The sequence below is a fragment of the Propithecus coquereli genome, unplaced genomic scaffold (assembly GCF_000956105.1).
Source record: "Propithecus coquereli isolate 6110/MARCELLA unplaced genomic scaffold, Pcoq_1.0 Scaffold10, whole genome shotgun sequence".
Lineage (NCBI taxonomy): Eukaryota > Metazoa > Chordata > Mammalia > Primates > Indriidae > Propithecus > Propithecus coquereli.
In genome coordinates, this window is record NW_012133858.1 from 3731151 (window position 1) to 3746329 (window position 15179).

Sequence of the window (15179 nt, forward strand, 5' to 3'; positions counted from 1 at the left end):
TCCAGACAGATCCTTTTACTTTCTTTTTAAAGTCAAATAAATTCTAGATAATCAGCATTAATATTATTGGTAAGAATTTCCCTAAAAAATTTTGTGTTAGAAGTTTTGAAACATTTAGAAATTGATTGTGATTCAGATTTCATACTTCAGATGATGAAACAGGATGGAACCATTGGACGTTTGAGGCTTGTTACAGCATGACTCCCTTACACACCCATTTGTTCCTCCCCCAGCCTCTGTGTCTTCCAGATTCCACTTAGCATATCTGTTGAGAAAGCAAGACTTGCTTTGGGGCATATTCATTTTCCTTGTGGCTCTTTGCTGTTTGTGGAACATGAAACGTTCTACAGGCGGAGCTCTTTAAAAATCCAAGTCTCCACTCTACTCGATCACTTCGGTTCCAGCATCCTGCCCAGCAAAGAAGCCTTTGGCCAAAATGATTCCCGGAGGCTTAACTGAAGCCAGGCCTGCCACTCCAGAAATCCAGGAGATTGCTGATAAGGTGAGTTGACTCCCGGAAGAGTTTGATCCAAAAATCTTGGTTCATAGGTTGTCCCCATGGTGAGGGTGTGGGTGAACATGAGAACCAGAACATTGGGAAGTATGTGGTTTTGTGCAGCCTTCCTTACAACTAACATGGTATACTGAGCTTCTCAGCTAAAACCTCCAATAATCCCAACACTGTGAGAGTGACCTTGAGCATTTGCTTTCTCTGAGCTTCATTTTCCCCATTTGCAAAAGAAGAATTTATATTGGGTCATTTCTAAAGCTCTTACAGGGTATGATTCTAGGATTACTTATTCAGTTTGTGATGAAATTTTTCTAATCTCACCAAGTGAAGCCAACATGTAATTAAAGTCTAAGGTTGTTAACAATTTGATGAAGTAGACTTGGAATGCATTGCAGGGAGTTTTTTAAAATAAGTCAAAAGAAGAACAATATTGTAAAGGCACTTACCAACTTCCTATACGTTTGCCTAAATAGCGTCTTAGTCTTTTCGTAGTTAGAGGGTGATCAAACTAGTAGAAAAGAGAACTGGGATAGTTGATGGTGATTCTAAAATGTTATAGGCACCCAAATTATTTATCCCAGGGTAAAATAGAACTCAATGTTTTTAGCAAGTTGATACATTTTCTAAATACTGTTTGATTAGCTATCACCCATATAGTAAAAATTTATTTGCATATTTTATGAAAGAAAATGCATACAAATTACTACTTTAGGTTTGTAATTTGTTGCCTTATTGTTTTGTATCGTTCCTTCTTGTTTTTGCTCTCTGAAATGTCATTCTATGGCACTGTTTGGCAAGCAAGATCAGCTATTTGTGTGATTTAAGAGATGGGATCCTCTATGTTCAGGAAACTCCCTAAGGAGCCAGAGGCCTGGAATTCTACCACTCATTCTTTGGGACTAAATATTTCTCATTCAAGAGATGTTTAAAAAAAAAATACTGTGGAGCTTTTTTTTTCTTGAAGAAGGTGATATTAAGTCATTAATGCCTTTATTTGAATCTCCCAATCAAATCAGCATTCACAAACTTGAATGTGCGCATGAATCACCTACGGGTTTTGGTGAACTGAAGATTCTGATTCAGGAGGTCTAGGGTGGGCCTGAGATTCTGCACTTTGTCAACAGAAAAGAACCCAAACTCATAAAATAATTTAAAGAGGTTTATTCTGAGCCAAATATGTGTGATCATGGCCCAGAGAGCCACACCCAAGAAGCCTGTTCAAGGGGTCTTGCCATGGTTGGGTTACAGTTTCATTTTACACATTTCAGGGAAAAGGAACTACACTTAAAGTCATAAATCAATACATGGAAGGCATACATTGATTTGGCCCAAAAAAGCAGGACATCTCAAAGCAAGAGATTACAGGTTACAGGTAGTTTTAAAGATTCTTTGATTTGTGATTGGTTAAAGAAATTAAGCTTTGTCTAAAGGCTTGGAATGTTTTAAGTAAAGACAAGGAAGTCTATTAATCAGAGACAAGCCACTGGACATATACTGGACATACAACCATACTCAAGTGATCTGTTAAGTAAACTGATGACCTGAAGGGGTGATTTAAGCTTTGTCTTGCATAGCCTTGGGTCTGCTTATGAGTTACAAAGGATGTCTCCAAGAAGGGAAGGGGGCATGATGAGGCATGTCTGACCTCCCTTCTCACGGCCAGCAACTCAGCTTTAGGATATTTCTGGGGTCCCCTTGGCCAAGAGGATTTCCATTCAGTCTTCTGGCATGCTTAGTATTTTATTTTAGTTCACAATTTCTACCAGGCTCACAGGCAATGCTGCTGTTGTATAGGACTCACGTTCCTACAGGACCAGGGATATATGACATCCTACAAAGCCTATGGGAGATGGGGCTCTAAAAATCAGGAGGCCAAAATAAAACTTCTCAATTTCATTTGTAAAATGAAGATAACACCTCTTGCCTTGCCAGTCTCAGAGGTGTAAGGACTAAGTAAGATATGTGCATTAAAATGATTTGAAAATGAAAAAGAAATATGCAGATGAGGCATCACAGTTGTTTACTTCAAACTTTTGCCTGAAATCATTCCTGGCCCTTTAGGGGACCAGAGCTGTAGGGGGATAGGGAACAGTAGAGATTTGGAATAGAAAGGGTACAGAAAATTTTAATGACTTTTTAAAAAGCCTATCGCTTGGTTAGCAAGAATAATAATTTTTTTAGATAAGAAGCTGCTGGAAGGCCTTGCATTGTTAACAACACCTATTTGTAAGCCACATCTTACATTAAAAATTAATTTGAAAGTGTGTTTCTGGCTGCTTACCTCAGGCTCCACCTCTGCCAGAGAAGAATGAGAGACAGTATTAACAACAGCTACCTTGCCTCAGGAGGGTGTTTTGCAATTTTAAAAGCCTGCCCTCCAATTCAACCATGCGTTTGATCCTCGTAACCTCTGGGGCAGGCAGGAAAAGCATCATATCCATTTACCAGATGATGAAACCAAAATTCAAAGAGGTTAAGAGTCACTTACTCAAGTGAGCTTACCCTCAGATTTTTCACACACAGTGGCAGAACATCGAGAAGCTCTGTGAGGGGAGAGAGTATGGGAAACTTGTCTTCTCTGTGCACACACCAGCCTCACATTTAAATCAATATGGAAGTGAATATTAACGAATCATTTCATGGTAGGTGCATTTCGTGAATATTCTCTTAGGTGTCTAGCCTTGTTCTAAATATTATAGAAGCTACATAAGGGCTGTGAGATAGCCCTGCCCTCAAGGAGTTTACAGTGTAGGGGAAGTCAAGATAGCTGGAATATCCAATTAACTACTTTTACACAGTCATAGGTTTTAGACCAGAAAAGACATTAGAAAGTGTTTGTCAAACCTCCTTACTTTCAGGTGAAAAATTACTGTGTAGTAGTTCAGTTCCTCAGGTGTTGAACTCCTCATTATATCTTATCTGGCCTCTCTTGCAAGAGAGAGCCATAGGGAACAATTCCCAGGCGATTGTTGGAAGGTAGAGGAGTAGTCAGGAGACTCTTTATAGTCTTCCCATTAATTATATCATTTATTCTCCTACAAACAACCCCAAGAGGCAGGTATTCTTATACCCACCTTATGGATGAGGAACTTGAATCAACTCCAAGATTATAGAATTAGTTAGGTCTCCATGCAGGAGTAGGCAAATGGGCAGGTGCTGGGAACTACAGCCCAAGTATGATTTGGGGAGGTTCAGGGAAGATCTCTACTACCCGTCATTTACTTTGTAGTTTTATTCCTTTGATTTTTTTAATATATTTCTATTTTTTAAAATCATCTGTTAAAATGCAATATTCTTAGAGGAGCTAAAGTTAATCAGCTTTCTCTGTACTTATCCAAGAGCTTCTTAGCAGAATGCCAGCTGAAGGAAGAGCCCCATTGGGGAGGGGAGGAAGTATCAAAGAAAAGTGATAGTGGGCGTCCAAGGAATTTGAAGAGAGGGGTTGGATGAGGTCAGAAAGAAAGGAAAGGCAAACAAAGGGTTTGGGGATTGAGAAAACTTGAACTTTTTGAAGGCAGAGGAAAAGAGCTTGCCCATTCTGAGGATAGCAGAGATTGAGTGGGTCACTGTGGTGTCATGTATTAAAGGGTGCCAAAAGTACTTGTGTCCAGAGTACACTGGAAGTAGCCTCCTCTTCCAAGATTCTTTGTATTAGTTAAGGGTCATCGCTATACCCATCTATTCTATTGTGGGAGACAAGTTGTCAGGATGGAAAACATGGATTATGTAGACAGTACCGTGTGAAGGGTGGAGGGGGACTCGAAATGGTTCCTGCCCTCAGGAAAAATTACAAAATAGATGGGAGGAAAGGGAGACACATAAAGGAATACAGAGCCATGCACAGCCATCCATGGAAACTATAATATGTGCAATGGAGAACCAAATAAATGAATGGCCCCACAGCAAAAGCCTCCGGATCATTATGACTGATCTATTATCTTACGTCATATGTAAATAAACATTAGATGAGAATCCTAAGTATGTTTATATGATGGGAAGAAATGTTATTTAATAATTATTTTTAGAAATAAGGGCTATTTTACACATGCAATGTGCACACACACCTGTTAATCATAAACTTGATTGCTGAATACCACCCCTGACACAGAACATACTTTTTGGCATCCAGGACACCACACAAATACCGCATCGGCATACCATCCTGGACACACCCTGCAGTTCTGCATGTCATGCCTCTCACTCACCCACATCCACAAATTCGTATTTCTCTCTGTCCACATCGTCCTCCTCGGCCACTCTCCTGCTGCCCCACACCCAAAGAACCTGCCATTCAGCCACACTAGAGTCCTCCAGGCACTCGCCTCCCACCTTCATCAGAACATGCCCCAGCCCACTCGGTCACTCATGCAACCTGGACCCCATGCTAGGCGGTTTCATACACTCCTCTGCCCCTGATTTCCATGACCTGGGAGTTCCTGGCATGCCAGTCCTCAGAGATCACTCCCACTGCACCACTTCCTCCTTGGCATCTGCTCCAGGATCAAAGAACTTTGCTCAAGGAAGGTTCAGAACCACAGAAACCTCACCCATTTCAAATCTCGGAATTCACACGAACAACCGCAGCAGGACCCTGGGTGCCAGGACATCCTTTCAGTCTTATTTGCTGGTCATTCTCTAGAAACTGCACAGAGGCTACTCAGTCCCTCCCATCCCCATGGTTCCTCCAGCAGGTGTCTCAGCTCCTGCCCTTCTTAGAGGATTGAACGCAGCTGGTGAGAAATGCCCCAGTGACCCTGTACCCCACTGGCTCTCCATCCTCCCTCCAGTCTTAGGCTCTGTCCTCCTTTCTTTAGCCAGCCCTTCCTCTCTTAGCCAGGTGACTTCATTTCTTGCATCCTGGGTGCCTTGCCCCATACCTCTTCTTCCCTTCAAAACATAGTTAGACGACAAATGTCCACAAGTCACATCTTACCAGCCCTATTGTCTTTTCATGCTACTACGCAAACTCTCCTTCCTTACTCTGTAAAATGTCCCCAAATATAATCTATCCATGTTTCCACCATTATCCTTCTATCCAGTCTCTCCTAAATTACGCACAGCCCAACTGCTTCTGTAGAATGATCACAGATTCGGGGAAACGCCTGGGTGTTGGGTGCCTCGTGGCTCAAATGCTCAGATTCAGAGATCTCAGAGAACTAACAACTCACCAAGGTTTGTGCTCCCAGCAATCAGAAAAGCTGAATGACCCTAGGGTATATGTATTTACCAGGTGCTTCTCCCCGGTAGCCTCCTCTCCTGGCTGGGGACCTATCAACAAACCCCCTCTGTTCCTTCCATTACCGCTGCCACCACCATGCATGGCAAGCTGACAGAGGCAAAGGCCAACTGTATTCAGCGTGAGGTCTGTCTGCACACCCCCTCAAGCTCCCGACCGCCACTCCCAAGTGGCCTTCATCCTGCTGGTGCCCATCCTGAGGGGTCTTTCGGCACCGATCTACCTTGTAAAACCAAACTGCCTTCACTGACCAGCTCCCCTACTCTGGCCCTGCTCCCCAGCTCAAATCTCATCACCCAGGTCTAAAGTATCCAACACTAAACCACACAAATCTGTTTTCCTGGAAAGAGGGAGGGAGGCAGCAGGTTGCAAAGGCAGTGAGCCAGAATCAAGGTACACAATCAGACAGGTGCCAGGGTATTTTAGGAGACAAACCAGATATTTGAAATCAACTCTCTCATGGAGAATTCTGGATTTGTGGACAGCACAGATATAATGGAAAGGTTACAGATCTGGATCTATTTCTAGAACAGATAGAAATAAGAACTTATGATACATGCTAAAAAATGAAACATGACCAAAAGACTGAAAAGCAGAAGGAACACAGATCAGATTCTTATGTTACCAGGCAAGAACTTTAAAATAAATATGATTAATAATTTTTCACCCTTAAGCAGTCATGCTCTACTTACAGCCTCAGGTCCCTCATTTGTAAAATGAGGTTTAAATGGATATTTTGTCGGGGAGTGGTGGCTGACACCTGTAATTCTAGCACTCTGGGAGGCCTATGGGGAGGAAAGGTGGAAGTCACTTGAGCTCAGGAGTTTGAGACCAGCCTGAGCAAGAGGGAGACCCTGTCTCTACTAGTGTGTGCCTATGGTCCCAGCTACTCGGGAGGCTGAGGCAGGAGGATCACTTGAGTCCAGGAGTTTGAGGTCGCGGCGAGCTATGATGACACCACTGCACTCCACCCTGCAACAGAGCAAAACTGTCTCAAAAAAAAGAAAAAAAGAATGCTTTTGGGGTTAGTGTAGAGATTCACTCTTTCTGACTCAGCTCCTAACTTGGCTGGTAGCCAATGTTGGCAACCCCTCACTTGGAAGCACAAAATGCTTAGGACAGAGGACCCTACAACAGTAAGCCCTTTCCTTATCTTCTCTCTGCACCCTTGTCCACCTTCTACTCTCTCCTACGCCCTGCCTCCTCCCATTTCTGTTTTTTTCTATTTGTCTTCTCCCTTTCTCCATTTTGGAGCTTCATTTTCCATCTCAACAAAGCAATCACATTTTTCCCATCTATTCTGAAGGTTATAGGAGAAATTGATGGTGGAGCACAGTGTCTGGCCCCTCAAAAGTAGTCTGAGAACTCGTAGTTTGCAAACGTCTATGTCTTTAAAAACAGTTCTGGTACCCAAACTGAAGCAACAACACAAAAGTATTCAAAACGTCTGCCCTCTGATGGGGAGGACCAGGTGGCCTCAGGAGGCCTGACTGAAGCTGTGTGTGCGCATAGAGTGCTTTAGCGAAGGCCACGGAGGCGATTTCCCGGTAAACAAGGTATATTCAACACACAGAGTTATTTCCTTTTCCATCCAAGACTGAAGGCGAGGGGCACAGACCCCAGATAAAAGACAAAAGGAGATAGGCAAACGACACCACAGAGATACCAACAATATTTTGGAAGATGGAAAACAGATGAACAATGGAAAATGACTGAGTGGTCCAGACAGAACCTAAGCCCACAGAGGGGAAAGTCCAAGCCAGAAGTAGGCAGACTCGTGTTGGAGAACTTCACAACGGCTCAGGCGTTAGCAACACCAGAAACTTAAAGACAAGAGTGAGGCATGGGGCCAAAACCGAGAGGTTTGACCGGAGAGCCATATGAGGAACAATTGGACCTTCCCCTCTCCTCTCCTCCACCCTAGAAGACAAGCTATTACCCTGGCAGAAGACTGGAGCTCTACTCTTAGCAGAAATTGAGGCAGAGGGATCGTAGGAGACTCTGGCATCTCAGGCCCACCTGAGGGTAGGAATGAAGGACCAATACTGAAAACCGGTGGACTCAGTAAAAGTTTACACACTGAATTTGGGACTCTCTAGCTCCCTTCTCATGCTTGGTTCAGGAAAGCTGGCATCTAAGCATTTATCTCCCTGTGGTAGACAGAATGATGGCCCACCAAAGATGTCCACATTCTAATCCCTGGAACCTGTGACTATGTTACCTTACATGGCAAGAGGGACTTTGCGGGTGTGATTAGGTTAAGGATTTTGAGATGGGGAGGTTATGTTGGATTATCCAAGTATGCCCAATGCAATCACAGGCTCATTTTAAGAACTGTGCACAAATACTGTGCTCTAGTTAGTAAATTTACTTTGTATAGGGGTATGGGTTAGCAATTCTGAAACCGTTTTATGCATATGCTACAACTGAACGAGTAAGTAAGTACATTGGGAGTAATGAGAACCAGACTTCTTTCTCAGGGTGTGAGAAAGGTGTTACAGATAAGGAGAGGGGCAAAGCTAAATGAATTCTATGGTGTTGGATTATAGACACACACACACATATAATGTACATTCATAATGTATTATGTGTACACACACAAATGTGTGCACTTATATATATTTATACATATACAGATCAATAAAGATGTGTGTGTGTGTGAGTATACATACATATATTTTGTAGCTCTTTGTACTGAGTGGGCCCAGAAGCAATGACGTCTAGTAACAATGAGAATATACAGTGCCAAAATTTTGGATCTTAAATACCATTCTCCAATAAAAGGAGCCAGGGTCATTTTTCCTTGGAGAAATGATTGATTCCAGTGGGAGGCAGGGAAAATTCAAGATAAGCCTGGAATATCTTGTAGTTGCTCATAAAATGCTGGAGGGATGTTGAAAGGACACAGGCATCAGTGGAAACTAGAACAATTTGAGCAACAAAATAAGTAGTAATGAATTATAATCCATAGAATAAAAGAAATGTGCATGAGCCATATTAATAGAAAAAAAGTAACTGAATAACTAAATAGGAGAGAGAGAGAAAAGCTCTTCCTTATAATAGAATTCGTTAATAAATGTACAAGAAATGATAGAAATGGAAAAGTCCCCATTTGGCAAACTCCACAGTAATAATTGTTGTGGACAAGAAGCATCAATGGATGCTGAAATTGGTGGATGAGAGTACGAAGAGAAACAGAACAGCCGCATAGTCAGGAAGTGTCTCCTCACAAGACTTTTATTATTATAATTACAAAGAGAAAAAATAGTAACTTTACAGTGGAGAAACCTGGCAGACATCCTAAGTGATCAAAATGAACATCACTAGTAATGAAACAGGATATGTGGTTCCTGATAGAATGCACTAGAGCACATTACTCTTGTTTTGTCCTTACGAAAATGTAAAATATTGACATAAGAGGAGATCAAACAATCCCAAGTTGAGGAACATCCTACAAATTATAAGGTCAGTATTCTTCAAAATTGTCAAGGTCGTGAATGACAAAGACAGACCTAGAAGTTAACCCAGATTACAGGAGACCAAGGAGAGATGGCAACTAAATGCAATGTAGGACCCTGGATGACATCCAGGAGCAGAAAAGAGATATTCTAGGGACAATTGGCAAAATTCTAATAAGGTCAATCAACCACTTAATAATATTATACCATGTTAATTTCCTGGTTTGGTTATGGTTATGTAAGATGGCAACATTAGGGGAAACTGTGAATGAAATAAGAGAATTTAGTGTACTATTTTTGCAACTTTTAAGTCTAAAATTATTTCTAAATAATTTTTTAAAAAATCAAATAGTAATTATTGCTCTCCTATTTTTTATCAATGAAAGACACAGATAACTATGAGCTTTACAAATCAATACCATATTTCATTACTACACCAAGTTAATGTATAATAAATTCAGCCTAGAGCAACAAAATTTGACATTTTAACCCATGTAATCTTATTAAAGATAGGTGCTTTCTGTTGAAATACTAAAAACAGCTCACAGATTTCATTCTCATCTTTGAGGACTTTTAGGAGCACGAGGTTCCCAGATTGGTAAATCACATAAATGGAGTCCAGTATAGCTTTGATAATTTGTTTTCTCTTTTCTCTTCTCAAGGTTAAACCACAGCTTGAAGAAAAAACAAATGAGACTTATGAAGAATTTGAAGCTACAGAGTATAAAAGTCAAGTAGTTGCTGGAACAAATTTCTACATTAAGGTTAGAGTTCAACATCCACCTTAGCACTAAACAACATTATATTTCTCAATTTACATAAAATGCTTCCTGTTTCCCCTACCATCTAAGACTGTAGGCTTAGATGTCAGACCACTCTGGGTTTAAACCCTTGCTGGATTTGTTCTACTAATCAGAACCTGTGTGATTGAAGCTCCCTCCTCATCCTCTCTGAGCCTTCATTTCCTCATCCGCACAATGGGGGTAATAACCTACTTTGCAGGGTATTGTTAGGTATACGTGAACTAGGAATTTACTGAGCACTTACAATGTGCCAGGCACTATTCTAACAGCTGGACATGCATTATCTCATGTAATCCTCACAACAAATATATGAGATAAGTATAATCACTTCTCTTGTGTTACTGATGAGAAAATTGATCACCGACTGGTGAAGTAACTAACAAAGGTTACTAAATTGTAACAGTAGAGTCAGGATTTGAACCCAGGTAGTCTGATGCTTACCTACTGGCTGTGCTGCCTCTAGTAATGTTTGCAAAGATTGATGCCCTGTTCCAACTACAAAGAAAACGTCTTTAAAAGGTTACGCTGGGCGGGGCGCGGTGGCTCACGCCTGTAATCCTAGCACTCTGGGAGGCCGAGGCGGGCGGATTGTTCTGAGCTCAGGAGGTCAAGACCAGCCTGAGCAAGAGCGAGACCCCGTCTCTACCAAAAAATGGAAAGAAATTAATTGGACAGCTAAAAATATAGGGAGAAAAAATTAGCCGGGCATGGTGGCACGTGCCTGTGGTCCCAGCTACTCGGGAGGCTGAGACAGTAGGATTGCTTGAGCCCAGGAGTTTGAGGTTGCTGTGAGCTAGGCTGACGCCACAGCACTCGCCCCAGGCAAGAGAGTGAGACTCTGTCTCAAAAAAAAAAAAAAAAAAAAGGTTACGCTGTAGAGTGAAAAGAACATAGATGTTGGAGCCCCACAGATCTGGGTTTAAATATTGGCTCTGCCACTTACTAGCTGAGAGATTTATGGAAAACTACTTAATCTCTCTTAACGTTTTTCCACATCGGTAAAATTGACATGGTTCTGCCTTTCTTCAGGCCTATAATAATAAGTAAATATAATCATGTCTATGAGATACTCGTCATAGTGTCTGGCTCATAGTAAACATTTGATAAATGGCAATTGTAAGGATAGGAAGTAACATCAGAACACAATAAATATTATTATAAGACAAAACTTTTATTGTTTCAACCAAGAACAAAAGTAAAAGTTCTTACCATGAGTTTACAGGTCCCAGATTCATGTCCAAACTACTGTTTCTAACTTCATACCAATGACTTCCTAGCAAGACCCCTGTAATTTAGAAGGGAGACTGTCTGCCCCCTGTGCCCTGCTCAGTCCTACCAGTGGGCATTTATAAAATGGGTTCTAATATAGGTGTGGGAACCATGCATTCCAAATTTTCTAGGGCAATTCTGATCTTCTCCCATGTCAAACTGCATGGCAAATAAAGTGTCACAATTTGGGAGTCAGAAAACAGCATCACCAAAAATATAGGCTGTCACTTGTTTTCTTGCTCTGTGCAACTTTGAAAATAAAATGCAATTCTGGGATGTCATTTGTGCTCAGATTATAACTTAAAAAATAACAAAATAAACCTGGGGCCTATGCTCATTGCCATGCTATTAGCCTACCCTTTCTCTCATAAAATAAGGTGGTGAGTTTATGGAAGTAACGAGCCTAAGAATGGTGGGCTGGTCTAGCAATGCTGGTTCCCAAGGGCTCACTGCATTGTCTTTACGGGCTTGGAGATCTTTCACTTTATGGAGGCCCCTCTGAGTGAATCTTTTTCTTTTTCTTTTTTTTAATTTCCTTCAGGTACGAGTAGGTGAAAATCGTTATGTTCACTTGAAAGTATTCAGAGGTCTTTCTAGAGAAAATCAGGATTTGGAACTTTCTGGTTACCAGACTGACAAACGCAAGGAGGATGAGCTGACCGGCTTTTAGCAACATGTTCCTGAAGTATTCTGGTTCCTTCCACCGGCTACTGAGAAATGATCCTTTCTAGTAAATATAACCAAAAATAAAGAAGTATTGCTTTTCAAATAAATTATTTCTTCAATTATTTCTCATTTATTGTATTAAATAGAAATTACATTTTCTTTCTCAAAGTCAGTGTTATTGCATTGCAGTATAAATCCTATACAAATCGATGTCAGTTGGAAATCTGGTAAAAATTGGTCAGGCCTAATGCAACTGACTAAAGGATACTACCACGTCCACCACAGGCAGGCGGAATCATGGACTATCAGTTAACCAATCTCCTTGTTTCCTGTGGTTCCTGAGACCCCCAACATTCCATCTCTACCCTCACAATTTAAAATTAAATCAAGTATTTTTATTTTGAAACAATTTTAAACTTACAGAAAAGTTGTAAAAAAATCCCCACTTTTTTCCTGGATATTTGAGAGTAAGTTACCTACCATGATGCCCCATCACCAACTAATACTTTAGTGTGCATGTCCTACAAACAAGGATACTCCCCTGCCTAACTGAAAATTAACATAAATCAGAAAATTAACATTAATACACTTCTAGTCTCTGATCCCCAGATACCACTCAAATTTCCCTAGTTGTCCCAATAATGTTTATTACAAAAAGATCCAAGCCAGGTGAGGTGGCATGCACCTAGCTACTAGGGAAGCGGAGGTGGGGGAATCTCCTGAGGCCAGGAGTTCCAGGCTGCAGTGAGCTATGATCTCGCCTGTGAATGCCACTGCACTCCAGCCTGGGCAAGATAGCAAGACCGCATGTCTTAAAAAAAAAAGATCCAGTCCAAAACCGTGTGGTGTATTTAATTGCCATTTTCCTCTTGTTTAACACCTTTATTGAGATATAAATTATATACCATACAATTCACCCATTTAAAGTGTACAATTAGCTTTTAATGTATTCACAAATGTGTGTAAATACTTCCACAGTAAATTTTAGAACATTTTCATCACCTCCAAAAGCAACCCCATACCCTTTAGCTACTGCTTCCTGATCTTCCTCCATACTCCCAGCCCCAAGCAAAGACTACTTTACCTTCTGTCTAGATTTGCCTAGTCTAGACATTTCACATATATGGAATCATATACTGTGTGTTTTTTTGTAACTGGCTTCTTTCACTTAGCCAAATGTTTTCAAGGTTCATCCGTGTTGTAGCATGTATCAGTATTTTATTCCTATTTATGGCCAAATATTCCCTTTTATGTTCTTTGTTTATCCATTCATCAGTTGATGGGTATTTGAGTTACCTTCACTTTTTGACTATTATGAACACTGCTACTGTAAACATTGGCATACAAGTTTTTGTGTGTACATATATTTTCATTTCTCTTGGGTATATACCTAGGAGTGAAATTACTGGTTCATACGGTAACTAACTCTATGTTTAATTGTTTGAGCAATTTACAGACTGTTTTCCAAAGTAGTCTTGTTATTTTACATTCCCACCAACAGTGTATGAGGTTTCCAATATCTCCACATCCCTACCAATACTTGTTATTATCTGATATTTTGAGGCTAGCCATCCTGGTGGGTGTGAAATATCTCATTGTGGTTTTGATTTGTATTTCCCACAGGCCTAATGATGTTGAGCATCTTTTCATGAGATGACAAGCCATTTCTATATCTTCCATGGAGAAATGTCTATTCAGATCCTTTGCCCATTTTTTTAATTTCGTTATTTGTCTTTTTATTATTCAGTTCTAAGAGTTCTCTGCCTATTGTCTTGATCTGCTTTCTGTTGCTTATAACAGAATACCCCAAACTGGGTAATTTATGAAGAGAAGGAATTTATTTCTTACAGTTATGGAGGTGAGAAGTCCAAGGTCAAGGGGCCACATCTGGTGAAAGCCTTCTGGCTGGTGGAGACTCTCTGCAGAGTCCTGAGGCAGCACAAGGCATCACATGGTGAAGGGGCTGAGCCTGCTCACTCAGGTCTCTCTTCCTCTTCTTATAAAGCCACCAGTCCCACTTCCACAATTACCCATTAATCCATTAATCCATGCCTTCATGACCCAACCACCTCTTAAAGGCCCCACCTCTCAATATTGCCACACTGGGGATTAAATTTCAATAAGAGTTTTGGAGGGGACAAATATTCAAACTGTAGCACATATTCTAGATATAAGTCCCTTATCAGATATATGGTTTGTAAATATTTTCTCCCATTTTGTGGTTCTCTTTTCACTTTCCTGATGGTGTCCTTTGAAGCACAAAAGTTTTTAATTTTAATGAAGACCATATTATTTTTTTCTTTTGTTGCTCAAGCTTTTGGTATCATAACTAAGGATCCTTTGCCAAATCCAAACTCATAATGATTTACTCCTATGTTTTCTTCTAAGAGTTGTATAGTTTTAGCTCTTACATTTAGATCTTTGATCCCCTTTGAGTTAATTTTTGTATATGGTGTGAGGTAAGGATGCCGCTTCATTCTTTTGAATGTGCTATCGAATTGTCCCAGCACCATTTGTTGAAAAGACTCTTCTTCCCCCGTTGAATGGTCTTGGCACCCTTATTGAAAATCAGTTGATCATAGGTGCATGAGGCACCCCTATCTTCCTCACCCCACCACCTGCACCCCCTAATCCACACTTACCCCATGTGGTGCTCAAGCTGACACCCTGCCCTGGGCCACCATCACCATCCCTCTACCCAAGTGCCTGCCTTCTCCACTCCAGCTGTGCTCTACCACCCTGGGTGGGCACCTACCCAGGGGATGCCAACTCCAACATCTAGTTTGGGACCAGCCCAAACCAATGTCTGCTTTCCTTGGCCCTACTTAATGGATTTTGAACTGAATTGTTTGGGAAGGAGAGGGGAAGAAGAAGTGGAAAGGAGGGTAAGGAAAAAGGAGAGGAAGGGAGCAGGAAAGAGAAGAGAAAACTTGTTTTAAAGATGCTCTAAAGTTTCCCTCTGGGCTCTGCATTCTGCCCACCACCATACTGGCGCCACTTACCTATCCCCCTGTCCCAAATAATAATAGTTAATATATGGTAAGTGCTTACTATACTCCAGGTAGTATGCCAAAGACTTTACAGATGTAACTCATTTAATTTTCATAACAACCTCATGAGATAAATATCCCTCTTTCTAGAAGACTGAGTGTAGAAATGTTAAGTTACTTAAGCAAGGCCACGTGACTAGTTAGTAGAGAAGTGAGGATATGATTCCAGGCTGTTTGCCTCCAGGG

The 15179-nt window shown here is 41.0% G+C and overlaps 1 protein-coding gene across 1 annotated transcript; it reads left to right on the forward strand.

Annotated features, from left to right (window-relative positions):
• The first annotated feature begins 396 nt into the window (after window positions 1–396).
• Window positions 397–12046, forward strand: CSTA (cystatin A (stefin A)). Its single transcript, XM_012640830.1, has 3 exons — window positions 397–502; window positions 9868–9969; window positions 11819–12046. The coding sequence occupies exons 1-3, from the start codon at window positions 437–439 to the stop codon at window positions 11945–11947; spliced, it is 297 nt and encodes a 98-aa protein (XP_012496284.1). The 5' UTR covers window positions 397–436; the 3' UTR covers window positions 11948–12046.
• Window positions 12047–15179: the final 3133 nt, after the last annotated feature.

Coding starts and splice junctions, on each gene's coding strand:
- CSTA (XM_012640830.1), top strand. CDS start 437: ATGATTCCCGGAGGCTTAACTGAAGCCAGGCCTGCCACTCCAGAAATC. Junction 503..9,867: donor TCCAGGAGATTGCTGATAAG/GTGAGTTGACTC, acceptor TCTCTTCTCAAG/GTTAAACCACAGCTTGAAGA. Junction 9,970..11,818: donor GAACAAATTTCTACATTAAG/GTTAGAGTTCAA, acceptor AATTTCCTTCAG/GTACGAGTAGGTGAAAATCG.